This window comes from Melanerpes formicivorus, unplaced genomic scaffold (genome assembly GCF_026170545.1).
Source record: "Melanerpes formicivorus ecotype bairdi unplaced genomic scaffold, bMelFor1.0.p_v2 SCAF_17, whole genome shotgun sequence".
NCBI classification, from domain to species: Eukaryota; Metazoa; Chordata; class Aves; order Piciformes; family Picidae; genus Melanerpes; species Melanerpes formicivorus.
This window is the reverse complement of record NW_027142369.1, coordinates 10,421,031-10,448,234: the sequence shown is the minus strand read 5'-3', so window position 1 is coordinate 10,448,234 and position 27,204 is coordinate 10,421,031. Positions and strand designations below refer to the sequence as shown.

The 27,204-nt window shown below is 41.4% G+C and overlaps 1 protein-coding gene across 4 annotated transcripts in view; it reads left to right on the top strand.

Moving 5' to 3' along the window:
* LOC137446378 (nesprin-2-like) overlaps positions 1-27,204 on the top strand; it is a 190,285-nt gene that overhangs the window by 3,567 nt on the left and 159,514 nt on the right. For all 4 annotated transcript variants that reach the window (XM_068148919.1, XM_068148917.1, XM_068148916.1 and 1 more), the window contains exons 2-7: positions 14,921-15,036; positions 24,100-24,161; positions 25,120-25,215; positions 25,479-25,568; positions 25,659-25,751; positions 26,615-26,796. In XM_068148919.1, coding sequence (XP_068005020.1) covers positions 14,958-15,036; positions 24,100-24,161; positions 25,120-25,215; positions 25,479-25,568; positions 25,659-25,751; positions 26,615-26,796 — 602 coding nt within the window. In that variant the 5' untranslated portion in view covers positions 14,921-14,957. The remainder of the gene's footprint in view (positions 1-14,920; positions 15,037-24,099; positions 24,162-25,119; positions 25,216-25,478; positions 25,569-25,658; positions 25,752-26,614; positions 26,797-27,204) is intronic.

Here is a 27,204-nt window from a genome sequence, read left to right as displayed (position 1 = left end):
ACCTGCCTTGGTTTTGGGAGAGTTTTCTACTTCAGCTGGTGTAGCTGAATTGGTCAGCTAAGGGACAGGCTACATTCACCACACTCAGGTGCAGACATACAGCTTCCCTTGGAGGAGCAGGACATTATACCTACTTGGTTATGAATAAAAAAAATACAGTGTCTGTACCCCACAGGATTCGACTGCCTACCCATCCTGAACTGACTTGCACCCTGTGTAAGATGAAGGGCATCAGCAACAAGTAGTCATTGTGAAGGCTAAACTTATTTGGGCTTGGGATAGTGCCAGGATGGGCAATGTCTGGAGCATTTTGTCTGCAAAGGGATTGCAGAGTGGAGATGAGAAGGCTAAACAGTGTCTCCACATACCAGCCAACTTCCTTCAACCTTTACTGTTTGCACACAAGTCCCAGCGTTAGGAGGATACAAAGTAGACAACCTCCGTATATCACCTAAATCACAGTCTTCACAGTCAGAGATGAAGCAAATTGCTTCTGTGGAGTTGGTAAAGAGCCAGGACTAGGACAGAAGATGGAGGGAATGGGGAAAAAACTTCCATTTAGCTCAAATGTGCCCCAGGAAGGGAGCAGAAAGCTGTACTGGGGAAGAGGGCTGGTGCTGAACAGGCTGTTATCTGCCCGCAGGAGGGGAAATGGGGCAGAGCTCTGTCTCTGGGTTTAACTTCAGTCTCTGGTTTCTTGTTAGGAGGCATATTTGCTTTCTAACCTTTCTGCAGCCTGCTGATAAGTCCAAGCACAATGCCGATGCACAGATTGGCTCAAGAGGTTGTTTTTTTAAGGAATTGCTAGCCCTGATAGCAACAGTGCTGTTTGTGGCTGGTGATGGGGCAGAAGAGAAAAGAATAGTATTAGTTATTTGAGCTTGAAGACTTGGACCGAAAGTTCTATTGGAGGAAATGACAATTAAGATGGAAAACAAAGCACTTGTAATTACTCCTGTGGAAGTGTAGGGAGGAGGCAGAAATGTGGGGTTTATAAGGAAAAGTTTTGCTTACTGAATCTTTTGTCTTGTTGGTTGCCAGGAGAAAGACAAGAAGCTGGTGGATGATGCAGTGAAAGGGTGAGGCAGAGAAGGGAGTGAATATGTTGCTGAACATTCCTTGTTGGTCTCCAGCAAACCAGCACTGTATAGCTACCCACAAAGTGGCTGTAAAGTTTGCATTAGTGAGACCTGTTTTGTGTTGGATTGTTTTTTGTTGTTAATAACCACCTAAATGTTGAAAGCTGCCCCCAAAGCAGCAAACCTTGACAGGCTGGAGAGGTGGGCACAAGCCAACCTCATGAGGTTCAACAAGAGCAAGTGCAGGGTCCTGCATCTGGGTCGAGGCAATCCCAGGCACAAATACAGGCTGGGCAGTGACTGGCTGGAAAGCAGCCCTGAGGAGAGAGACTTGGGGGTGCTGGTGGACAAGAAGCTCAACATGAGCTCTCAGTGTGCACTTGCAGCCCGCAAAGCCAATCAGATCCTCGGCTGCATCAGAAGTGTGGCTAGCAGGTCGAGGGAGGTGATCCTCCCCCTCTACTCAGCTCTGGTGAGACCCCACCTGGAGTACTGCCTCCAGTTCTGGAGCCCCTATTACAAGAGGGATATGGACGTGCTGGAGCATGTCCAGAGAAGGGCCACGAGGATGATCAGAGGGCTGGAGCACCTCTCCTATGAGGACAGACTGAAGGAGTTGGAGCTGTTCAGTCTGGAGAAGAGAAGGCTCCGAGGTGACCTAATTGTGGTCTTCCAGTATCTGAAGGGGGCCTACAGGAAGGCTGGGGAAGGACTTCTCAGGATCTCAGGTAGTGATAGGACTAGGGGGAATGGAATGTAGCTGGAGGTGGGGAGATTCAGGCTGGATGTGAGGAGCAGGTTCTTCACCATGAGAGTGGTGAAACCCTGGAATGTGTTGTCCAGGGAGGTGGTCGAGGCCCCGTCCCTGGAGGTGTTTAAGAGCAGGCTGGATGAGGCTCTGTCCAGCCTGATCTAGCGTGGGGTATCCCTGCCCATGGCAGGGGGGCTGGAACTAGATGATCCTTGTGGTCCCTTCCAACCCTGACTGATACTATGATACTATGTCCTGCTTCTTGGAGGCTGTCATGAACAATATAAAGCTTTGATTGCTGGCCTATTTGATGAAAGCTTCAAGTTAAATGACTAAATGAAGCTCTTCCAGCAAAGACCAGTGCTCTTGGTGCAGACGGTTGCATACTGTCTAGGTGAAGGTATTGTCAAGGAAGGGAAGCACAGTAGGCTTGCACAATGTGTCTTTGGTGGAGACACGCTCAAGTGTAAACTGACAGTGATGATTCTTTGCTTACTTCTTTTCTTCCAATTTAAAAGGGTAAGATTCATCTTGCTGAGCTACAACACAGATATGTGCATGAGAGACAGTTGTTCAGCCTCCTTTCATAGTCAGTAGAGAAGAGCAAGCACTTTTGGATCCATGATTCATCCACATTGCATTAGACATCTAAAAATACTTTGGACAAACTACCCTAAAAGTGCCTGTTTCTCTCCACTGTTTCTGCAGAGTTCAAACAATGAATGCACATGAAGGCATCTTTCTTGTAGCTGTTCAGTGTCAGGATAGCTGAATCTTGGCCAAAGTGTCTCATTTCCCAGCAGAGATTCTAGGAGGGCTCCCAGTGAGTTAATTTCTACCAGACTTGGCATCTGTGTACCTTGTGCAGTGTAAGGCAGTGCTTGGAGCACTTTACCTGAGATTGCAGAGCAGACAGCAATGACCAGTTCAAAGTCTTCCTCTTCCTCTAGTCAGTCATTGCATTCAGAAAAGCTATGGCTGGACCAATCGTGCCAGACAATCCTCTGCTATAAATAAGAGGCCTAAGGGCATTTGCAAAGTGGCTTTTTCAAGGCTGCACATTAAGTTAGTGGCAGAGGTAGAAGCAATGTAGATGACTACAGGCTTTCAGAGGTGTGTTCCTTCCCCTTCCATTGCTCCCCGTAGCTGCCTTGCAGTCTGCTTCTGTCATGGGGGCAAGACCAGCTGCCTAGTGCTTCGTGGTGTACAGCACCTGTTAGCTTCCTGTTGGTGAAAACATTTTGCAAAATTATATAGGCTGTCACTCATCTTTTGTTCCCTGTCTTTTATCTTCAGAAATCCATAATTCAGGCACATAGTTGAATTATTGTCTATCTGCTGGGCTGGTGTGGGTGATTCTACATGTGCTTTTTGTCTGTGGCAAATGGCTACACCTTGAAGGACTTCTGTGTTATTTAGTGTATTGGCAACAAAATAATCATGGTCTTCTGGAAAAAGGCCACACTTACCTGCATGGGTAAATCAGGTATGATAGGGGGAAAATTTCTGCTATGTGAATAAGTTTACAGCAGAAAGTCTTCCTTTGCAAAGTGAGCTGATTTTGTAGGGGGAGAATTTGTTGAAGGAGTTTGCTTGTGTAGCAGAGATACGAAGTAGAGGCAAATACCAAGTGTTAAATGGATCCTGTGCACTTCTGATCTCAGAAAAACACCAGAGTGTTTTCCTATCTTTCTTAATAGGTGAGAAAGAATATGATAGCGGTGAAATAGAAAGAATGTCCTGTCTGAGCCAGGGTTCAATTCATAAAGTTCTGCTTAGGGGTGAACTCAAAGAGCTGAAACAAATTAGTTTGATACCAGAGAGAACAACTGAGGAGAGGAGGGAAAGAGCAAACTATTAAATAAGAGCTGGGAAAAAGGCCAGTCTCCAAAAATAAACATTGAAGATCAATTCCAGGTATTTCCTAGTATTGTCATCTTGCTTTATCAGCCACTTGGACTGTAAGAAGTGGTTTTGCAGTTAGCAGACTGAAAGGTTTAGGGTTGTTTGGGGTTTGTTTTTAAAGAAAAGAAAAAAAAGTGCCTAATGGCTTGTTCATGGAGTTAGGCAGAACTGGGTGGGATGTCAGTGATGAAATACCCCTGGGATGGAGAAAGCAGAGCTTGTTATTGTAACAGGGAAGCAAGAGCAGCTTTATTTCAGAGGAGTGAAAAATCTGAATTTTCTTTGTAGTTCTGTATCCAGAGCAGCTCAGCAGCTGCTGTGGGGGAGGAAGCAGATATTTGTGCAACACAGGTATGAGCAAACACTATTCCTGATGAGCAGTTTTGCCTTACTAGTGCTGCAGTTAGACTTGGAATGGCTTTACAGATATAATTTGTGAATGAAAACGTCATCTTTGAAAGGCTTGAAGGTGACTCTGAACATGTTTCTTCTTGCAAAGATTCCCAGAAAAGCCAGTCCAGGAGTTTACTGTAGCAAAAGCCAGTGTGTGGATTATAAGGAAATCGATGCATATCCTGTTCAAGAGCTGGTGTTGGCAGTCACACGCCATCTCCTTGCTGGAGAGATGTGTCTCTGCACACTGTACAGAAACATGTCCCAGTGGGCTGGAGTTGGCTCAGGTGGCCAGCGTGGCTCTCAGCTTACCTCACCTGCTTAGCTGTGGCATTGCTGTGGCTGCCTGACCCAGGAGAGAATGGTGTGGCAACTCTCTTTACGCAATGTGCATTCTCTGTTGCTTGACTGGACTTGTCTATGAGTAACATTTATGTTAGTAGTATTGGTGCCTTTCAGCGAGGAAGATGCACAGGGCTCACAGGCATTTGTCCTGTTTTGTCTCCCTTGTAAGAAATCTCAGTTCTGAAAGAAACCAGCCTGGAAAGCTCTGTGGTTTGGATGCTGATGAGGAGACTGTCATCCTATATGTACAGAAGGGGAATGTGTGGACTACACAAGGCATCCTTCTGATTTGGAGTCCTTGACTTTGCAATTGCAACTATATTGGATTTTTGTTTTGTACACTGCGAACAGTTTATTGTAGAAGGTTCCTGCTTAGCACCAAGTTCTTTCTCTTGGATAGTCCCTATGCAGTTAGGGTGTTTGGTCCTTTCTGGTAGGAATAACAGTGTTTAGTCTGGTTTTCAATGCACACAAGAAGTTATTCTGCAGGCTTGAAACTACGCTATAAGTCAGAGATTTAGGTTTCTGTGTTGTTTGTTGTTGTTTTTGCTGTTTGTCTGCCCCCCCCCCCCCAGCAGCTAAATATTTGAAAGCAAAGATAAAGGCATTTTACTTGTTTTAAGCAGCAAACAAACTGCTTTACTTAGTGTAGCAGTGCAGAGGCTCTGCTGAATTGCCTGAGTGAAGCACTGGTTTTCTTCTGCAGCATATAAGAGACAACACTGTCAAGAGATCCATTTCATGTGTACAAAACTAGCACAGTCATGCAAACATGCAGACAACACTTAGAGAAAGGCTGCTTTGCCCACAAACTTTGAAGTACATGGGACAGAAAGTGTAAAACCAATTAAAGAAGACTCTGACTAGGACTCTGGGGACAATTTTCAGAGGTAGTTACTTCATGTCAGAGTGGGGGTGTGTTAGGGGAAACATGCTAGTTTGTGTTGCTGTAGCCTCAATTGGACATGCTTGAGATAAGCTAATGAATTCGCAGCTGCCAGGCAAGGACCCATCATTTAAATAGTAATTTGCCCTTCAAATTTGGCAATTTTCATTTGTTATTTTCTTGACAGATCTCTCTTCCGTGTTTTGCTTCTGCCTGCATAGAACACCAAGCACTGCAGGAGAGAGATACTTGCAGTAGATTCCTTTTTCCTGCTATATTTAGTGATCAAAACAAGTTGTTGATCTTTACAGGAATACTGCCAAAGCAGATAGGTTTAGCATGAGACATGCCCTTTCTCTTTTGGCTCCCGAATACGCATTGCATTTCACTTTCCTCCCTTTTCTTGACACCATGAATGTCTGTCTCTGCAGAGGTCTGGTGTGCAAACATTTCGCTGCTACTTCCAGTGATTTTGCTCAGTAAGAACAAGTCTGTGCTTGAGTCAAACTCTGTAGATCGCCTCTATCTTTACCTTGCCCTTTTCTTAATTTCCTGGAAGAGCAGATTACTGCTCTTCAGGAAGATCTTTCTGAACAGGAACAGGCATATTATATGATAAATTAATTGAAAAAGAAATTTAATTGAGGAACTGCAGGCCTTTTATTGCTTAGGCGAGCTTTACTCAACAGAATAGTCTGTTAACCATTTGACTATTGCCTTTATTTGGGGCAAAAGGGGATTAAGAGGACATGGAACAGAAACATTTGTATTCCTTCAAGGGCAAAATATTACTAGGACCCCAATTCTCATTAATATCATGTCATTAATTTGAAGCAGGTGTAGTTATTGTATTCTGCTCTTTTAAATACCTTTTACCCCATGCAAAGTGGTGCCAGTGTTAACGGGAAGCTGGCTGTGAGTCTCTATTAAAACACTAACCAAAGAATTTCAGGTGCAGTCCAGGGGAAAGGCAGAAACATTTGGAAAATAAAATGAAAGAACTTCTTGCAGTGCTTCTTGCTTGGTTAAAGCAGGCAGTGTTGTCTGTTTTTTTCCCTTGGGTGAGCATTAAGCTTGTTCTGATTGCAGGCAATTCCTGCCCCCTTCCCTTCTTCTCAATGGTAAAAGCTGACTCTGGCCCAGGAAGCACTGAGGAAGGGGTTTGATGAGCTTTGAGGAAATGTATGAATAACTGTGTACAGCCCTTCACTTTTATGATGGGAACTGCATGCCTATAGGTCAGAGGTCTGTTTGTGGCCTGCAGCACTGGGGCAGCTGTGGCCATGCTGCACCCTTCCCTTTGCTGAGAAAGAAGCCAGCCAGAACATGGCTACTCAGTGCTGTGCCTGACCACCTGTCTTGCCTGAGCCCTTATAGCTGGGGCAAGGGGGACCATATAGAGGCAGTTTTCATGTGAAAATGGAGAAGGGCTCTTAAGAGTGAAAGGATAGCTATTGTCATCGTGTTGCGTGCTTTCCTCCTTAACTGAGAGGGTAGGAAGAGGTTGTGTTTATGCACTGGAGGTACAGTACAGATCTTGCACCAGCCTGTGCTTCTCCTGTTGTTCTTATGATAACCTCTCCCTGCAGCCCTGTTATCTGTGAGAAGCGGCCTTGGGGCTGCAGCACTGCTGGGATGCCAGGCAGCAGGGAAGCATGGAACGGCCCCTGCTTTGGAAAGGCTTTTCTGTTTTGGCCTTGCAACAACATCCTGTAAAATGAGAAGTCTTTTTGTACAGAATTGGATGCTTCTAGGTATTGCACATGTAGATTTGGGCTGGAATGGGCTTGTGGTCTCTGTTTTGAAGATTGAATTGTCACCCATACCCTTGATTTCGGTGGAGCCATGAAGTCACTGTAGTATTTCTGTCTTTTTCCATAGCAGTGTACCCTAGGGTGACCAAAGGACCCCCAGGCATTTGTTGCTCTTAATTTTTACATTAACAACTGTGATTTTTGAGTTCTGAGTGATTCTTGTTTTTATTAATGATGTGGGAAAACTTGGAAACCAGTTGAAAATGGAATGTTTTCTCCAACCTTAGTAAGTCTGCTTTCATACTGCATTTTCCCTTGGGAGTAGCTTAGTGTGGGACAGCTTCTTACTCTGAGGGCAAGCAAATGCATCATGCACCTCCACAGGTCTGCTTTTGTCCATGTGTGAACAAAAGGTGCAGTTCTGATAATAAAAACATTTCTCTCTGTGTGTGTTAACAACAGCATAGAATTAATGCAGTTTTCAAACTGTGTAATTGTACCAGGATGATTGATATATTACTAACCCCCCAAAAAAGAAAAGGTCAAGAAAGACACTTTTTTAACCACATTTTTAAATTGATTAAGGCAATGAGAAGATCCATTGTGTTCTGTGGCAGGAAGTATTACTGGTGTGTAAATCAAAGACAAGCCAGCAACATTTGCTGGCCTAAAAATGTGGTGTGGCTTTTGTATACTCATATGCTTGTCCTGGCACGTTTTCAAAATCTATAAATAGATCACTGGGAAGTCCCTGGATAACAAAAATGTACTGCTGCTGGTTGTCATAAATAAACTAACAAGAAACGTCTTGGTGTTGCAGCTCTTACTCTTTAGTGGAGTCCTTACTTGTGCATATAGCTTCAGTGTGTCAGCTGACGTGAGGCAAGACTATTTGTGTGGCAATGGGATGTAGCTTTTTTTCCCATCTCTGTACATCTTGCAGATCTAATGATTTCTGGGCTTGGCTCTTCATGAGCAGAGTTGTTCAGGCTTTCCAAAGCTTTTCCTTTTCCAGTTCCTTCATTTCCAGCTACTGATACCTTAGGGATAGAATAGAATAGAACTAACCAGGTTGGAAAAGACCTTTGAGATCATTGAGTCCAACCTATCATCCAGCACTATGGCCAGACTTGTTTCAGCATTATCCCAGGTGGTGCAGGGTCTTCCTAATGCCACATGCTGTAATACCACTTAACAGAATACTGCCTGATACCCATCTGACTGTGGTAGGGTATTATGTAGGATCAGAAGGCTATAACCTCTTTTCCCTAACACCTTCAAAGTGGTGGAAGTCTAATGGTAGTCCTTTTTTTCCCTCAAGGAAAGTTCAGAGACTGTGTCATCAGAGACTATGTCATTATTGCTTACTGGATGATGAAAAATACTTTTCTTCTTCCAAACAGGAGTTGTTAGCTTGTCAAGTTGGGAAGTCAAGGTAGATCAGTCAGTGGTGCTACCCTGAATTTTGCTGCCTGAGGTTCTTGCTTTGAAGGGAAGGGGATCAGTATATTTGCTGTGTAATCCCATTCCAGTTGTGGACATGTATACAATTTGAGACTGGCTGTAAGAGTACTATGGACAAGCATTTTAAATGTGGAAGGGATGAACTTCAGTCTGCCATAGCACCTTAAGAAAAGAGAGAGTTTTAGGGCAAAGATCTTGGAAAATGTATGCTTTGAGTAGATCTTTTTCCTCAGCCCCAACAATGGGTGAAAAAATGGTGAAACTCAGTAAATGAAGTGTTGAGAAGAAAGGATGAATGAAGCATGACCGTGTGTGAACTTCTCTGAATTAACAGGTGTGAGTACATCAGAGGTGAGGGGAAAAGAAAATATTGTAAAAAAGCAAAGAATCAAACCAACTCATTGATAATTCTTTATCATGATTCAGATCACAACAATTTTAGGGAACCTGTGACTACATTACAAAGTGCTACAGTGCTGTCTCAGACTTGCACTTCCAAATGTTGCTGCTTCCCTCTAAAGGCAAAATAACAATTGTTCTGTTAATAACAAAGAAAGAAAAGAGTCTTCAGTCAGTCTGCATTGTGGAGCTCTACTTCCTTTGGACTATTTCACCACAGATAAAAATCTGCCGTTTCTGTTCATGGTGTTGGCTCCACTGAGCACATGAGTAATAATCCGTTGCTAGGAACAGACTTCAGTTTACATGTAGAGGCCTCTATGGAAGGAAAGTCTTACGAGTCCCAAGTGGGTCATAAATAATCAGTGGCACTTCAAAGAAGGAAAAGTAAAAACAAGCATTTGGTGATGCCATGCAAAGATGCCTGTGATTCCTATTGCAACACCAGTGGAGATCATGCAGCCAGCATAATTGGGAAAATATGGGGCATGGGTCTACAAAGGCAAAACCAGTGATGCAGGGATTTACTCACAGTGGGTTATAATATTCACCTTCCTCTAGCTGGGCTTGTTTGCAAAGTGTCTGCTGCTTTCAGCTTTAAGAAGTGCACGCCTGAGCTAATTTGCTGCTGTATGATTTTTCAAGGTTGGCTCATGGAGAGGGATCTGAGGGCACATCTGTGCAGCAGGCAGTGGCACAGTGTAGAGGCATGCAGGAGGTATCTGTAAACTTGGAGGCTGCAAATGGCCTTAGCTGCCACTGTATGGAAATCACACCAACTTGTTTATCTTGCCTCCTAATCAGTGTGCACAGCTGTTTCCTAGAAGTACCCTAAATTAATGGAATATGTATTTTATATTTGAACTGTAGTTACATTGGTTATTTTGAAAGTGGCAGCAGTTTCACTGTAGAGGAACACACTGTATAACTGCATTTTTTTTCATATTTGGAGCAACTGAAAAGTTTTGCAAATAACCCCTAACTGTAACTTTAAGGCTTTGATATCTTTGCTAATGAATCCTCCAAATCCATCTGAAACTTCTCTCCTCCCCCACCTCCCCTGAGACAAGAATGTCCTTATAAAGACCCTGCTTAGCAAGACCATCTCTTAGGTTCCTTTGGGACTTCAGTCTCACTGGAGATGTGGTAGTTAAATCAGTGCTGTCTGTTGTCATGATAAAATATCTGAAATTATTATTTTCAGATTAGATCCTTGAGATTTCCAGTCTGCTAACTGCTCTTAGGTTTCTCTCTGTCAGTGTGCCTATGTCTGAGTGTTAGTACCCCATAACTTTTTTAGTCTTCTGGCTAATTTCAAATGAATTTGTAAAGGAAGAGAGATTCCAAGGAAGTTATGTTGAAGTTAAGTGATAAGACTATGCTGATGTGATTTCTCCCTATATGTTTACATGCCCATTGTGGGAACAGCTGGAGAGAGAAGGGAAGAAATACTCTAACAATACCCACTAGAGGAGATTGTGGATTTGAGTCTTATGACTGGTCTTAGAATAGAATCATAGAATCAACAAGGTTGGAAAAGACCTCAAAGATCAAGTCCAATCTGTCACCCAAGACCTCATGACTACTAGACCATGGCACCAAGTACCACGTCCAGTCCCTTCTTGAACACCTCCAGGGACAGTGACTCCACCACCTCCCTGGGCAGCCCATTCCAATGGCTAACAACTCTCTGTGAAGAACTTTCTCCTCACCTCGAGCCTAAACTTCCCCTGGCACAGCTTGAGACTGTGTCCTCTTGTTCTGTTGCTGGTTGCCTGGGAGAAGAGACCAACCTCCTCCTGGCTACAACCACCCTTCACGTAGTTGTAGTTCCTCTTATCACAGGAAAAGCTTTTGGTGATGATTGAACCATTTCAGCCAGAAGTTGAGCTGAGGTGGATAACACCGGTGGAAAGCTTTTCTCTTGAGGGCATCTATAATGCACCTTTGTTGTGTGCCTTCCCCATGATGAGGAAAGATGAGCCCACAGCACAGCTCTAGTACAATTCACATAAGTTAATTGACAGGAAACAAATCCCTTGGAAACAAGGTCCCAGCATTCTGGACCTCTCTCCTGGGTCTGTGGTACCTCAGGGGTTATTTCACAGGTTATCCCAAGGTATCAGTGGTTAAGTGCTTTCCTGTATTATTGCCAGACTCTCCAGAAAGTAGGAAAGACGAGGTCATTCTCTTCACCTTTGGTTCTTAGCCCTGCTGAAAAGGTATCATGTCATTTGAAAGCACTTGATTTCTTTTCATCACTATGGATATGTATTTCATAGTTCTCCAGCCTTTCATGGAAATGAAGGATTTGGCTTAGCTCTGCAGGTTCATTGAGTTGTTACAAAACAAAATAATCAACTTAAATATGAAGTAGATAAGATGATCATTCCTAATGCCTGTGTAAGGCATTGCTAAGCAATCTTACAGATAGAGTTTAGACTTCAGAGGCTGATATGATACAGTTACACTTCATATGCTTTATTTGAATGAAACTGGGGAGAGGGGAGGGAGGGCAAAGGGTTTTGCATATTGTCCCTATATAATCCCATCTCAGACAATCTGTACCTTGTAGCTTTTAAAGAATGCTAATCCTCACAGGTATGTTCTCCAAGTGTGTGTGTATGCGTGCCTCTTCCTTTCAAAGCAGCTGTGGAGTCTGCTGTTGGGTAGGGCAGGAATCAGGCAGAAGCAAATGTTTGTGCTGTGTTGGATGGTGGACAGAGGGAATTAGGGACATAAAAGCTTTAGCATTAATTTACCTTGTATTAGCTGCACGTTTTTATGTCCCACAGTGTGGGTTTCTTGAGTTGGTTTCTGTGTCTTAAAAAAAAAATAAAATAAAAATAATCTTTTCCTTTGGGGAAGGAATCCTTAATTTGACCTTAAAAGAAAACAGAACCATAGGCTTTTCAAAACTTATATGTGTTCTATGATGAAGTGCCATAATTTAAACTAATTAACTTAATTATAATTAATGTTTTAAAGCTCAGCATACTTTCTGCTTTAAGTGCAGCACAAGCACATAGAAGGAGGCAGTATGTCCTTTGTGTCGTAGCTGGCAAGGGGTGGGACAGAGGAGGAGCAGTCACAGAATTGTGGAAAAAATTATTTTATTTTGTTTATGGCACTTCCATTAATGCTGTTTGTGGCTCTTCCATATTTTCTTGTTATTATAGAGGAATTTTAATGCCAAATCTTACTCCCTTTCTCTGGATTATGCTCCCAATGATTTTATCATCATGTAAATTAGGTGAATATGACTTGGCTCCACCTGTGTCACCATCTCAAATCTGGGTGCATTAAAATCAAATAGATGTGTATGTTTTCACCATTTAGGGGTTTTGTGCTGCTTTTGTGCCCTTTAAAGAAAATCCTTAAACAGCTTAGTTTAAAATAAATAGTATTAATTAAAGAGTGCACTCATGTTAAAAAGAGCATCCATTACCTATGATGTTGAGTGCATGCCATAGACCCACAGGAACAGGCATAATTTTGGAGATGTCATGCCTGTAGGTTATGCTGATATGGCAATGATGGGTGTCTACATGTGTGCTTCTAGTCTTATCCCTCTTCCTTTACATGCACACTCAATTTGAGTTAGCTCCATATTCAGACAGTCTGGTTGATTTCTTCTGTGGATTCATTGTTGCCAAGTATTTACTGTTTCTTCAGTAACTCTGAAAGTATCCAGCTGAACGCTGAAAAATTTGGGGTGGAGAGAATGCAGCTAACTCACTCTATCCTGGGAGCCTGGAATGTTACCCCAAAGATACTAAGACCATCTAACATACTGCTTTTTTAGTCTTTGTGTTTCCATTGCTTGAGAGAAAAGGGAAGGAGTTTTACAGGAACTATTTTATTGCCTTGGGCAGTACTGCTGGGATATTTCTTGGTCAGCTTTTGTCCTCACTCAGGTCCTGGGAGGTGTTAGACCGAGCACTTAAAACACTATTTTTATCACTTGTAGCTACCTGTGATTGTTGTTTTTTCTTTGACTTGAGACTTGTACTTCTAGCTTGAGAACAAAGGATTTCTGAGATCTCTCCAGGGTTGGATGTCCAAGTGTCCTTTTATTAAAGGCAACTACCTTATGTTTATTTCTGAACACTTCCAATCTTAAAATTGCATCATGCCTTTGTGCCAGTTGTCTGTGTTGAGAGGCTTTGTTAGAACCGGGTATGTAGAAATTTTCTGGTTTCTGTCCTAACCTCAAGGCATTACTTATTTATATCATCTTGTTCTTGTGCCTGCCAAAGATCAGGTACTACTTTTCCTTCTGTTTTTGTTGAACTAAGCAAGCCAAACTCTGGGAAAATATTTTTTCCTTTTCTCTGACTATCTAGATAGGTCTCATCTTTACTTGCTCTAGCAAGTAAACTCACCTTTCTTGGGTCTAGTGCCTTGAGTTCTAGCTTGGAGTTGTTGGTGACTTGCAGAAATGCTGCATACTCACTTTGCTCATTGCAGCAGGTGAAATCGATGCTTTAGCCATGTGAATGAATACTACTTCTCTGGAACCAGAGTCAACTTAGCATAATTTTTTACCCTTTGGTTCTTTCTGTGCCTTTGCTTGTCATTGGTAAAATGATGTCCTCCAGGGAGAGGGTGGGGTGGACTAGATGATCTTTAAATGTCCCTCCCACCTCAAACTATTCTGTGATTCTAAATGTGGGCAGTAACCCCTGATCTCACATAGATGCTGGAGATGTGAATTGATTGATATTTGTGAAGCATTTGAATGCTGGGGTGATGAGAGCCATAGAAAATCTTGTGAGGAACTTAATAATCACATCATCAGAGCAGCTCTTGGATAAAGCACAAGGACACACATTGTTCAGGGTGAGGAAAACAAAATATTGAATAGCTCCTCATTAAACACGTGCAGAATGAGACAGGGAGTGAGGAAAAATAGTATATAGTAGAGTAAACAAAGGCTGCCTTGTGATTCATATCAGTCAGGGATTGCATGTGAATTTTTCCCTGCATTCTTTAGTGTTGTATTTCCTTACTCATCTATTCACGCCCTTTGTTTTGACATACACTTGGTGGATGAGTTATTAATATGTGATGTGTAAATCCTAGTAGTTCTGATGAAAAGATTACTGTTATTTAAGTAAGAAGGCTTGTTTAAGGTGAGACATTATTTAATTTTCAATTTATTTATTTTTGAGTCTGTTCAAGTTCTTGATAAAACTTCGTCAGTGTCTCAATATCAGATTTTTCCTACAGTGGCAAATTGAACAAAATAACTACTGCAGCAACAGAAACGGGTTTACATTTCAAAGATATAGTGTATCATTTACTGATGTTGCATTAGAGATAGAGGAGGAATCCAGGGAGAGGAAAACGGAGGAGTTGGAAAGAGAAAGTCCTTCATGGGCATTGAGGAGTAAACACAAATGCCAGACAGAGACGGCAGTTGTGATTATTCTCGTAGGATAAATACTGGGTTTTCACTTCACTTAATCTTTGCAGATTCAGCCTAAATGGTTTCCATTCTGCAACACTTATCTGGACAGGAAGAGAGATCTGTAAAGTACAAAAAAATTTTTAAATGAGGTTTGGCAGCAGCAAATCTGCGGAAGGCACTATAAGCCTTTGTTACCCTGGCTTTCCCAAATAAAGCAACAGTTTTCAAAATTTTCTAATCTTAGCACTGTTATTTTCATGGTAAGACACACTGGAATCCATAGTTTGTCTTGTGGAGTACTGCTGCCCACTGTCAGGAAAGAGTCAAGGGACTCAAGCTTGGATTTATGCAGTAGGAACAGTGGCTTTGTTCTGTCTAGGCTAGGGCAAGAGCAAGGGAAGAAACTCAGACCAAAACTCACTGCCACACACTTGAGCATTATCAGTTTTTGTGTACTGATTTTCTTCTCCTATTTTTTTTCCTTCCCCCCTCCCCCCCTCATGTGTGTGTATTGTTTGTTTGTAATTTCAGTTTGGAAATTGGTTAAAGATTCTCCACTGAATTTAATATGGCATCAAAGCAGTCATCTCCCTCAACAGAGGAGCAGGCTTCCTCCGAAATAGACGATCTGCATCTGTCGCTGCAAGGTAAGTTACTGTAGTTTTCTGTTCCTTTTTAATGTAGACCTTTTGGCAAAAATCTGTGACTGTGTACAAGTTGAAGGGAATTCTGAGAAACCTGTTAAAACTGGTGTTAGGATCAGTGGAGTTCACATTTGTGTTTCTTTGCAGATGTTTCTGTGTTCCATGAGGGACACTTCAGCAGTGGAATGAAAGAATGGCTCTCATAGTACTTTCTCATGGTATCTTCAGATGTTTCCTTTTTTGGTGCAGATTTGCTCACTGGTTCATATGTTTGGTTACTCAGAGTACATGCTACTGTAAACTGTCTTCAAGGGAATTGCCAGCATGAAACAAGTCATGCCATTTCATTATCTTCTGTGTTTTCAATTTACCAATAGTTAGGTGGTGGCATTAAACTGTCTTAACAGAGCTATTAACTACAATACTCTTTTAGTTTATTTTATTTGGGTTTATGTTCACACTGCTGTGTCCCCTGTAAGTGTAGAAAGATAGCTTGTGGCCAAAACAAGCTGAAAATTTTTGTGGCTTCTAAAGATTATTTATTGCAGGTCAGAACCTTTCATTCCTGCTTGTAATGAGTTACAACTTGGAGGCACTCGCTGGGTGATTTTTAATTGTTCCAATTTAATGGCAGCTATGTGGTCAGTTAAGTGATAATGAGTGAATCAGAGTGGCCTCTCAGATAGGCTTTATGGCTTTTCCTTAATTGTGTGTTGAATTTGCATCTATCAGAATTTCCTGGGAAGGCTGATTTTCTTCTGAACATATCCATGTAAATATTGATGGAGGTTATCAAGGAGGCTAGTCTGGGCAGCAGGACTAACACTGCTGGACAGCTTGTGTTCAGTGTGTTTAAGTCATGTTTTCACAGAGCTATTTCCTTTTTGCTCACTTGCAATGAAATTACTGTGGTGTTTAGTTGAGAGAAAATATCTCTAAACCAGATGGTGCAGTGGAATATTCTGCCAAGTCACTTTTAGAATGTGTAGTTGCACTAATATTGTCATTGAAGCCATGTGTTTTGATGAGTGAGTGTTAACAGTAGTCTAAAGCCAAACATCTTTAATGGTGAATTTTCATCCATTTTGCTTCAGTATTATGTTTTGAGGAGAGCAAGCAAAAAAAACTCCTAGCAGACAGGAGCTAGTCTGAATGTTGTACCAAGCTCAGCTTGTCAGACACACATTTGTTGTGCCAGTCAAACTCTGCATTTTGTAGCAAGAGTGAGGTGGCAGTTGTCAGGAAAAGGGTTTGGAAAACATTATCTAGCTTTAAGGCACAGAGTGCCAAATTAAAATTGCATTTGATTTTACAATAAGATTTTATTTTGAAATAATCTTTGTCTTATATTCTTAAAAGTCAGCCTGGGGGTTATATTTTGAGTAACAGTACAGGGTTTTGATCAGTATCTCAGTAAAAGAGCCATGTTTATTAAAACTGAATTGCCTAAATTATCTTTCTTTGCTGTGATAATTTAAGCTCCTGTTATGCTGAAATGGACACACTGCAAACCAGGGGCCAAGTGTTATGTGCCTGACTGTTGTAAAACACCCAGATGCATCCTTTAGAAGTGACATAGGCAATTGGTGTAATGGTTGAAGACACAAAAAAATGGTCCAGACATGTCCTGTGTAAGGAGCTGTGATGCTGAAGCATCTGTTCTGGGTCAAACAAGCACGGAGAACACATTCCCTCACATGGCATATAGAAACCATTAGTAACTCCACCTGAAGATTGTGGTAGCAGAGGTGAAATGAGAATAATAGAATCACTCAGTAAAAGTTTGGGGTTTTTTTCAGTAATAGGATTTGGGGATGAGATTTGCAAAGTGGCCAGAGACATTGGTTGCTTTAAGTCTTCAAGTTCACCTGGAGAAATTTATGAACAATCTGATTCAAGGAATGACTGCTTATAACTGTAAGAAAAGCAGCTTACTTTTGGGGTTACTAAAGTTGGATGTACAACTAGTTAGTATTTGATGTTCAGATTGTTCGAGTATAGCTTCAAACATCATGTCCAACATTGTATAATACACAGGATAACAGGAGATATGCATAAATAATTGGTGCAGATGAAAAAGGTAGGAGCAAGATCAAGTCTGGATTGTTCGTATTTTATTCTGTGTCTAAATTCTTTTTACTCCAAACTTCTGTTCTTCCTGAAAGATCCTGCATTGTCCTTGCACAGCCACCTAAATGCAGTGTTGAAAAGCCAGACTTACTACAGATATATCCCATGGGGAAATATTCAAGAGACAAGTTTCTCCTTCTGAGCCTGCTGCAAACATTTTGGTGAATATTTTGATACTTGCCACAGAGATGCCTTTTTGTGGTGTGTGGACCATCTTTGAAACCTGAAGTTACTTTTGCTCCATAAGGAGCAGGCAGGAGCTTGGGGCTTGGCTAGCAATGAGCACAAGAGGAATTAATATAGGAGCCCTGTTCTGTATCTCCTTTGCCCATGGCTTCCCTCTCAGCATTGTGTTGCAAGACTCTCAGCTGTGGAAGAGGCACTGTTGAAGTCTAAAATTGTTTTCAGCTACCTGAAATGAGGTCCCCTCCTTTGGTAAAAGAGGCTTCATAGTCATGTTTTTGAGAACTGTTATAGGTATGACTATTCTTTGCTGATGAGCAGGAGTGTGGGATTGCAGAAGGGGAATATGTAGCTTCATATGAATGAGTGGCCACAGCAGAAACTGAAAAGGATTTGTGGCTCTCTGGAGTGGGAATATTTTCTGCTTTCAGCGTGTCAATCTGTTTATCTGTTGGAGGATCCAACATCCACTTTCCCTCCTGTGCAGGAATCCTTCCACTTTCTCCCCTAGGACAGTAAACAGACCTTATGAGTGGCATTTCCCACTAAGCCTCTGCAGAATTCTTTTCTCCCTTTTCTTTTTGTGCCTGTTGAGCTAATTCAGACACAAAAGTGTGTTTTAGCTCTCAGAGTTTGGGACATGTATTTACTCTTTCACTGTTTAATTAACTACAGGGGTCCTAATTCTTGGCTCTGCTTACTAATCCTTGTGCATGTTACTGTTTATTACTGTAACCCAAAGGATGATCATGTAAGAATGTGGCTGCTAAAACTGTTCTTGAAGAGTGTTTAATTATACTAATGAATTATGTTGTTTTCAATTATGTCTAATTCTTTATGAATTATTTCTCTTGAACTGAAATTGACTATCTGGTGATATATATGGACAGTGTTTTGTTGTGCAGCTTGTAGTAGGTAACACTTATCTCTGAGTAAAGGAGTACATCTCTGTGAGACCCCCTTAGTTCATCCAGAGGTGAGATAGACTACTAATTCTTTGCTAGGTGTTTTTATTTGTTCTAGTTCTATATTCATCTGTTGGGGCCAGTGTGTTATTACAGCAACACTTTTGTTTTTTTTTTCCTTTAACCAGAATGATCAAAAAATCTATTGAATGTTTCTTATGATTTTTCAGAGGTGATTTTCCGAAGTCAAAAAGCTTCCTCAGGAGCTGAACTGAAGTGTATTCCCTGTTTATGCTGCCTGCTGCCTGGGCGAGGAGCTGGTGTGCAGTTCCCCTAATAGCATGGCTTCATGGCATGTGACAGGGCTGATGGCATTGGGAGAAGCAACTGACACATGAGACTGCCTGAAAAAAAGGTGTCGGTCATGGATATTTTTGACTGTTTCACATGCCTGGTGAAGAAAAAAATAGATCATATCGATATAGAAATGTGTCTTCCTGATAGATAAATATCAATTTAAAGGCACTGTCAGGTGCATAACTGGTTAAAGGCTGGCATTAAAATGCTTAAGGAGGGGGATGGCTTCTGAGTCACCTGTATAAGGTATTGGAAGACACGTTCAAATCCCTGCTTTCCTTAGAAAGTTTGAAATGCAACTTATCTTTAAAAGTATGGTGATGTCTAAATGGTGTGACTTAATTCCTTTGAGCATTTAACCTGCAGCCTCTGTCTGTTCCCCCAAGTACAGCACTTCGTGGGCTGTTGTGGCAGTAAAGACAGTGGTGATTCAGGCGGAGCTGCTCCAGGATGCTGGCAACAGAAGAGCAAAAGTGCTTAGGAAATCTGCCCCCAGGAGCGCAGAACTCGGTGTGAAAGCACCGGTGCTTTCAGTAAATTGTGTAATTTGCTTTCGAGAGGAAAAGGAGCTTGAAAGGAATATGATAGAAATGGCAGCAGTTCATGAGTTAATATTTATACAGTATTTGGATTTGTAAAGGTCCATGCCTGTAGAAATGTTTTCATCACCTTCAGTGGGCTTTGGATGAACTTCTTAACCTTGTCAAAAAATACCATTTTTGTTTTAAATGGCTTAACACCATGCTGGTGAACATAAATGCTAGAAATAACTCTTTTCCCTACCTTCCTGTTTGCAGAGAATGAAACTCTGTTACTTGACTGGAAGGGTCTATATAAAGGGCTCAGGGGTGAATTGCTCACTCTCTCCCTGGGTTGATGAGTACTTAACAGTTTTTCTAATAGTTCCTATCATTTACAAAATGTACCTTCTCAGTGTTTAGTTCATATTAGCAGTACTGTCTTGAAGGAGCTCCTCGAGTTAACCCAGCTGACCATGCTTTGGCTCCTTTTACTGAGCCATCAGGGAGTGTAGAAATGGTTATTTTAGATGAAACTGAAATATTTAAGGTAAGAAGGTATCATGGCTGTCTGTGAACATACAGGCTAGAGCTAGTCTGACACAACCTTTCTTCCTTCCCCACATGATGAGCATGGTACATCTGAAACACCAACTCTTCTGGTTTGCTCCTCTGTTCCTGTTGAGCTCAACTGCTTGCTATTGTAGGCGTAGCCTCAGCTGATCTGAAAGGTGAAAGAACAATATAAAAATATCATACAAAAGAGGTAATTCTATGTGGTGAAACAAATATGACAAGATGACAGACAGACTTGTGGTCATTGACTTCAAATAATTGTTTCAAATATAATTAATTTTTTTAAAAGAAAAAAGCCACACATTTGTACATGGTTCACTGACAGTGATGCATCAATCCTCACAACAGAATAAAACCTGTTACTACTGCTGTTCGGTAATGTTATTTGATGACTGTGGACAGACAGGGTACATCTGCTCTGTTATGGTTTACTTTCCACAATTCCCTGCTGAGGGAGCAGACTGTGCCTGTCTGTGAGTTGCCATCTCCAACTTAGGAAGGAAAGCACAAAAAGCAACAGAAGAAAAGAGGTCAATTTTAAGCCTGGCTTTTCTGTATCACTGTTAAATGAAAGAGGAAAGTAAAACTATGGCTCCTGCTCTCTCTACCTCTTTCTCCTGGGGCAGTTAAGCACTGCTGTGGTCCCTGCCATGCCTCCATGCTCCAGCCCTTAATGATTAGTCTGTTTTGTAGCACTTGTTGATAACTCATTACTGGATAAGCCAGTCATTGTCCAGCAGCATGTATTGATTTTCAGCTACCCCATGTGACATGCTGCTTCTATGTGTCATTCTTCCCTAAAGAGTTGTTCTGAAAATTAGCTCAAAACCACAGGATTATGTGAGACAGATTTGGGGTATTTCACATTAGCAGGTTCTTACTCTTTTCTCTTAGATCCACTTTTTGGCTGGGTGAGTTTTGGCCCAAAGAAAATAAAATTCTCAGTTTTTTTGTGATAGCTTTTTTATTCTAGGTCAGTGACATTTTGAAAACTAGGGCAAGAGAAAACCAAGGTCACTTAGAGTCCTATAAAAAGGCCTAACAAAGAATCCATTCATCCTCATAAAAATAAAAATCCGTATTAATTAACCACGTGGTAGAGATAAGAATTTGAGAGCTTGATTAAATCATCAGTGCTTGTGCACAGTAGGATAGGGGAGGAGCTGGGAGAGAAAACATATTTGTCCTGGAAATTGAAATACAGCTGCCTGCCATGGTGCCAGAAGCACATCTGTATTGAGCTGTGTGTTTTGTGGACTGGATGGAAGCAGAGCGTCTGCTGCATTATAGTCTGGGGAGATATTGGCAGGCATGGAGTTTTGTTATTGATTCATAGTGATTTTTAACTTTATTTTTATAATGATTATTTATTTGGGTAGGAAAATAAGCTATACTGCAGCTGAGGCTGCAGCTGCTTGGAGGCTGTGGCTGCTTGAAGGCAGCCTGAGGGCTTGCAGTGGGCAGCAGCTGTTGCTTGAGGTGGGTGTAAGGTGAGCATAGGTGTGTACACTGAAATAACTGCCTTGTACTTTTGCCAGGTGAGACATTTGTCTGAGAGCTGCCCACATGAGTCAACTCTGGCCCACACTGTATAATTCTTCTGTACATTAATATGGAGAGGTTTAACCAAAACAAGACCAAAGGTCCTCATCCTAACCATCTTTCTGTAACCAGTCCCAAAAGCAAGTTCTCCAGATTTCTAGCAGAAGTGTGTGTTTGGCAAGAGCTACAGCTGGAAGAGTCACTGGCGTCAGGCAGAGTGGTTAATATTTGCTTTCCATCCCTTTTCAAGTGCCAGCAATACTAGCCTTGCCTGCCTGATAAAATTGAATGCAGCTACTCAATAATCTTGTATTAGGTAATTGGAATGGCTCCCACTTGGGTATTCAACCACAGGGTGTGGTTTGATCCTGTGCTAACATGAAGCCAGTATCTCCATGCTATTTATGTCCTCCATGTGAGTATTGTGATGTTGATTGGTCTGTGTGGTATGTTTGCATTTATTTTCTCTTTTCCAAACAAAACAGAATCTTGAGATTGCATTTTTGTCCATTTGTTTTAAGATTGCCCTTATCTTACTGTTCATCATGATTTCTGATAATTAAAGAGAAGGAGAAAACAATCCAGCAAGCAGGGGAAATCAACTGCTTCGTGTTCCAACAGGATCATAGTATTACAGGTTAGAAGAGGACTGTTGAAAGATGTGTTAGTTACAGCATGCAAAACAGCCCCTGAGACACATAGTGCATGAATGTTTTTCTTGCCACTCACTTGCCCGGTGAAGCAGAAAGAGGTGTGTTGAATGGTGGGGTTAGGATAAAGCAACCTCCTGCTCCTTAAGTGGCTGTGAGCTTTGTGCACTGACGAAGCTCCGCATGGCAAGCCCTTCAGGCTGTCTTGTATGATGAAAAGCCACCCAGGATTAGTATTTGTGTTTGCCAAATTCCCAGAGTAATAAAGTGTGGGGCATTTTCCTCCAAGTGGTATTTTTATGGGCAGAACAGTCAGGGCATTTTTTTTTCCCCCAAGGACTTGATATTTTTGGTATCTCATCCTGCTCAGCCTACAAAAACATACATATCTATTCCTGAAGTCTTGCACTTGCCTTATGATGTCAGTCTTGCCTTCACATTAATCTTTTGTACAACAGTGGGCTTTGAGAGGCAGAAGAGGAAGAGATTGTCCTCTCCCACCCTATCTACCAAATTTGTTTCTTCTTGCAAGCTGATGGTCTGCTCAGTCTCCCGCTGCCTCTCCCATATGGTGCGAGGATTTACCCCATCTGGTAAATGGGCAAAAAGTACTCCTGCAGTCACCTTGACCACCATCTTCCACTGGACCTGGGCCATGTTCACTGCCCTGCCACTCTGCTCCTCTGAGAGCTGCACTGGGCCATGGTTCAGGACATGCAGGGGAGAACTGTGAAGCTAGCCCAGGCCAAAGATGATGGTTTGGGCAACCAAGACATCAACTCTCCAGACTGTAATCTTGCTCTCCCTCAAGGTCTATTTGACCTTGTTTTGTAATATCTGGGATATTAAAAGTCAATGTAGCCTTTTGGATTTCTATTTGAATGGGGGAGAAGTGGTGCTTGATTGCCCTTCCACAGCTCCAAGCACACACCTTGTGGGAGTAGTACTGCTTTTTTGCCTGTTTTTTGGGAAGCTAAGCCAGATACTTGCAGTCAAAGCTGGTGTAGAAAGGAAGAGAAAAAGGAGTTTGTGTTCCTGCTTACTCCATGAGCCATTGGGGTGGCTGTTGGTGGCAGCCCATGTGTAGTGGTTGGGCCTGAAATGCTGTAATTCCAGGAGCAAACACCTCCTGCTGTTACCTCAGACCCACGTACAGACATCCATCTCAGGGACATATGGTTTTGGTGGTGGTGTGTCTTGGTAATGTGGTGGATTTTTGGGAGGCAGCATGGGCTGCAAAGCTGCAGGAGCCATTGGCTCTGACAAGAGATGGGACTGGGGAGCTGCTCTTGTCTGCCTCTGCTGCTTATGCGCTGCGCCACCTTTTGGGGGAGCTAGACGTTCCTTCATCTCTGGTGCTCAAAGGTCATGGAGGAGTGCTTTCAATTCTCTTGATCTCTACTCTGGTGTGAGAAAGAGTTTAGATGTTCTTATTTTTTGAAATATGAGTTTAACCAACTTGCTTTCTCCCTTCCCAACTGTTGGTACTTTATCACTGCCTACCAGCCTGAAGGACCTGAGTGAAGAGCTGAGTATCTATGTGACCTGGTCACATTTAGAGTCTCCTTTCACTGTTTTTCACTAGGGCAAGAGTTCAAGCACTTCCTTCTTCTTCCCTCCTATTTTAAGACCCTTTGTGCCTCTTTTTGGCTGTCAGAGCTGCTAGAGGATCTGTTCTCCAATGACAGCCTAATAGCTCTCCCCAGCCTTTCAGTTAGCCAAGACATCATGTTGTGCGGCTTCACCAACAGATGCATTTATCACCTAACCCCAGCCTCCATCCCAGTCTCATCACCCAACTCCATGCATGGCTGTTCTGGAATTTCAAGATGGATTTTCTACTAATGATAGCCCTGAGTCTTTCAAGGAACATTTAGTAATGGATGCAATTATTCTAGAAGTATTACACTGTAAAATTGTGTAGTCACATTGCTGTTTGTATTTGCTGAGCTTCTGAGAAAATCCTTAGTTGCTTTTTGCTGCATCCAATGTGCTTGGTGGTTGTAGAGGTCCTTGCAGTATCATCTCTGCAACCAAGAGAATACCAGCTCTAAAAAGTTGAGAAAGAAAATTAATATTAAATAGTAACAATATCTGGAAGAACAGACCTTAGGTTTGAGATGGATGCCAGGTATCTGTTTGAGAAGGAGAAATAAACTAAGGCAATTTTTTCCTTTAACATTTTTTTTCTTTTTTTTTCCCCAGTGCAGCGAGAGTTTACACAGAAGAAAACCTTTACTAGCTGGATAAATTCAATATTGGCAAAGGTAAGAAGGAAAATCTTTAGGAAGTACATGGTTTTTGCATTTTTGGTTTGGACCAGTTGTATGGAGCTTGAAATTTGTAGGAATAACCAAAAATAATAGAAGATTTTTAGGCATTGAGTGGAAAAGTGTGTGTTTAGTAGGTGCAGTAGTATTGTATTGGTGATTGTCCAAGGACATTTGTAATGTAAGTAGATGTCGGTATCTTTCTTGCTGATGTTGTAAAATATACTCGTGCTGGATTGTGGCACATGTCTCAGGGATTTATGAGGTTCTGTATTTACAATTAGTTTCACTGTGTTTAAGTAAGTATTATTCTATTATGCAATCCAAGAACATGTGTTTAATGGGATGACCTAAGTGACTGGTAAGTATTAAGACAAACCACAGAGTAGTGTAAGTTCCATTTAAGCTTTCACAGAGCAGCTCATGCCATGTGTGCTGAGACTTTGACTTGCTCAGGTTAAAATAAAAATCCTGTTTCATTCCGTTCTTGACCAGCAGCTGCTGAGCTCGTGGTAAGTTTGTGTGATCCGCAAGTGAATGAAAAGAGTTGAGGGTGTAGTTATTCATCTCTGTAGTCAAATTTGTATTTGGGGTATATTGATTAAGAAGTAAAAATATTAACTGCTTTTTTTTTTTAACTTTCCCTTTTTCAAAGGATTGGGGTCTTTTGCTACATACCTCTTTGAAGAGTATAAATACATGAAAATAAGGCCTAGAATAACCCTTATAAAACATAGAAGCAGGGCAAGGATGAATAGCAGACAAGCATCATAGTGTGTTAGAAGTGGCAGGATGTGGCTGGTTAGCTGCAGGATTTATATTTCAGCTTACTGAAAAAATAGAGAATGTTAAACATTTTTTTTATACAACAACGCAGTAATTCCTGATGTTCTGTACTATATTGAATTGCAAATGACCAAAGATGGTGTGACAAGCACTGAAATTTATTTTGCAGCGTATACCTCCTTATGTTATCTCAGACCTGTATGCAGACATACAGCAAGGACATTTGCTTTTGGATCTGTTGGAAGTGCTTTCAGGTCAACAGCTGGTAAGAGAGAGTAATAATATTACCTCAATCCTTTGTCCAATCCAGCAAAGATTTCTAGATATTCTTAATTGTAACCAGATGAGTGATCCCTCTGGAATCAGAGCTATTTGCAAGTAACTTATTCTTACATTGGCACTAGAACACACAGAAGTAAGTTGATCCAAAGTAATCACTGAATCTTTGCAGGACTTCCCTTATCAAAATACAAAATAAAATTAATTTTTGCAACTGAGGGTGTAACCTGTTCTTTTTTTGCTTTATAGCCCCGGGAAAAGGGATCAGAAAAGGGATCAAATACCTTCAAGTGCAGAAGTAACATAGAAAATGCTTTGACATTTTTAAAGAGCAGATCAGTGAGTATTAACTTTGAAATTCACAACTAAAGCCTGTTGAGCTAGTGGAACGTTTTCTTTGTTAACAATGATCCTTTTTTCACCCCCAAGCTCAAGCTCATAAATATTCATGTTGCTGACATTATTGAAGGAAAACCTTCCATTGTGCTCGGCCTAATTTGGACAATTATATTTCATTTTCATGTAAGTATTTCAGCAATGTAAGAGATTTTTAGTAGAGGGGAAAAGCAAAAAAAATAAATGTGTTGACTCAGGTGTCTGCCAAACAAGATGAATTGGTACAAAGCAGAAGGTTGTTTTCTGACATCTGGAAGTGACAGCTCAGGGAGGAGATGAAGCAGCACATATTTCCTGAATCTCTGAGGTGCTTCACCAATGCAGTGGTGGCATCACAGCTGAATGAACAGCATATAGCAGCAAATGGTAGGAAGGATCCTGAGATTTTTAAGTAACTAGTTAAAAAATAGGCTAAGCTTTGCCTATTTTTTTAAGGCCTGTAATGATTAAGCTCCAAACTGAGCAAATAGTGCAAAGTGACTTCACATTCTTCAGAGACAGCCCTCTCTTCGACGTTGGCTGTGTTCATGATGTGTAATTGCTGTTATTTTTTTCACACCATGACGGCTGTCTTAGTGATGTTGATGCTGAGCATGCAATTATGCGTGGCATGAGGTTATGGGGATGTTTGGAAGAACAGACCCTCGGTTTAATCATGTTGTAGGACTGTAGAGAGTCATGGAGCCAAATTACTGTCTTCCAGCAAGATCCTAGCAGTGATTTAATGTAGGTGACTGGGGCTCAGGAGGGCATTATGAAGCAAAGTTACTAACATTATTGTAGCTCAAGTTTGTCGTTGTAAGGTACTTTGGTACCTTAGCCTACGCATTATATTTTTATGTGAACCAAACTTTTCTAATCTGATATTTAGGGGCAGGGGATTACAGCTGTTATTGAGTCTGTTCTGTATTTTTCTGTGGCTTTTCTGCCATTGATGTCTTGATAATGCTTCATTGAAGCCTGATTAATTCTTCCATCATCTGTGATAGATTGAAGAACTTGCCAGGACACTTGCTTGTACTTACAATCAGCCTTCACTTGATTGTTCAAGTGCTGTTGACTCCTCTTCAAAGGCAAGCCCATCAGCTAATAAAAGTTCTAAAATTAAGGAACGGTGGAAGATCTCTGCTACAAAGGCTCTGTTGTTGTGGGCAAAAGAACAGTGTTCACTGTAAGTTCTTTCCAAGACTTATAAATAGTATGTTACTGATTTTCTCTATATGCGGTTATTATTCCCCCTGTTTTTTTCAACATTAGGAACAGCTTAGCAGATGTTGTTATCAGTACTTTTAGTATCCATTAGGCCCTAAATGTTTTGACATGAACCCTTTAAATATAACAACATGAAGCTAATCCTACTAATAAAGTGCTAAAATGTAAATTGAGTTGTTTGGCTTTTCTCTTTCAGGGACTTTTGTCATAAGTCCAGTGTAATGTTTACATGATTTGTTGGTTTTAATCCTTATGGTTGGCAGCTGTTAACAAAGATTCAGTAATTATTTTCTTTTCAAAAATGGAAAATGTAGGATTTCTAGGATTCTCGCATCTCATGTCTTTCTGTCAAAACACTTCATGATCT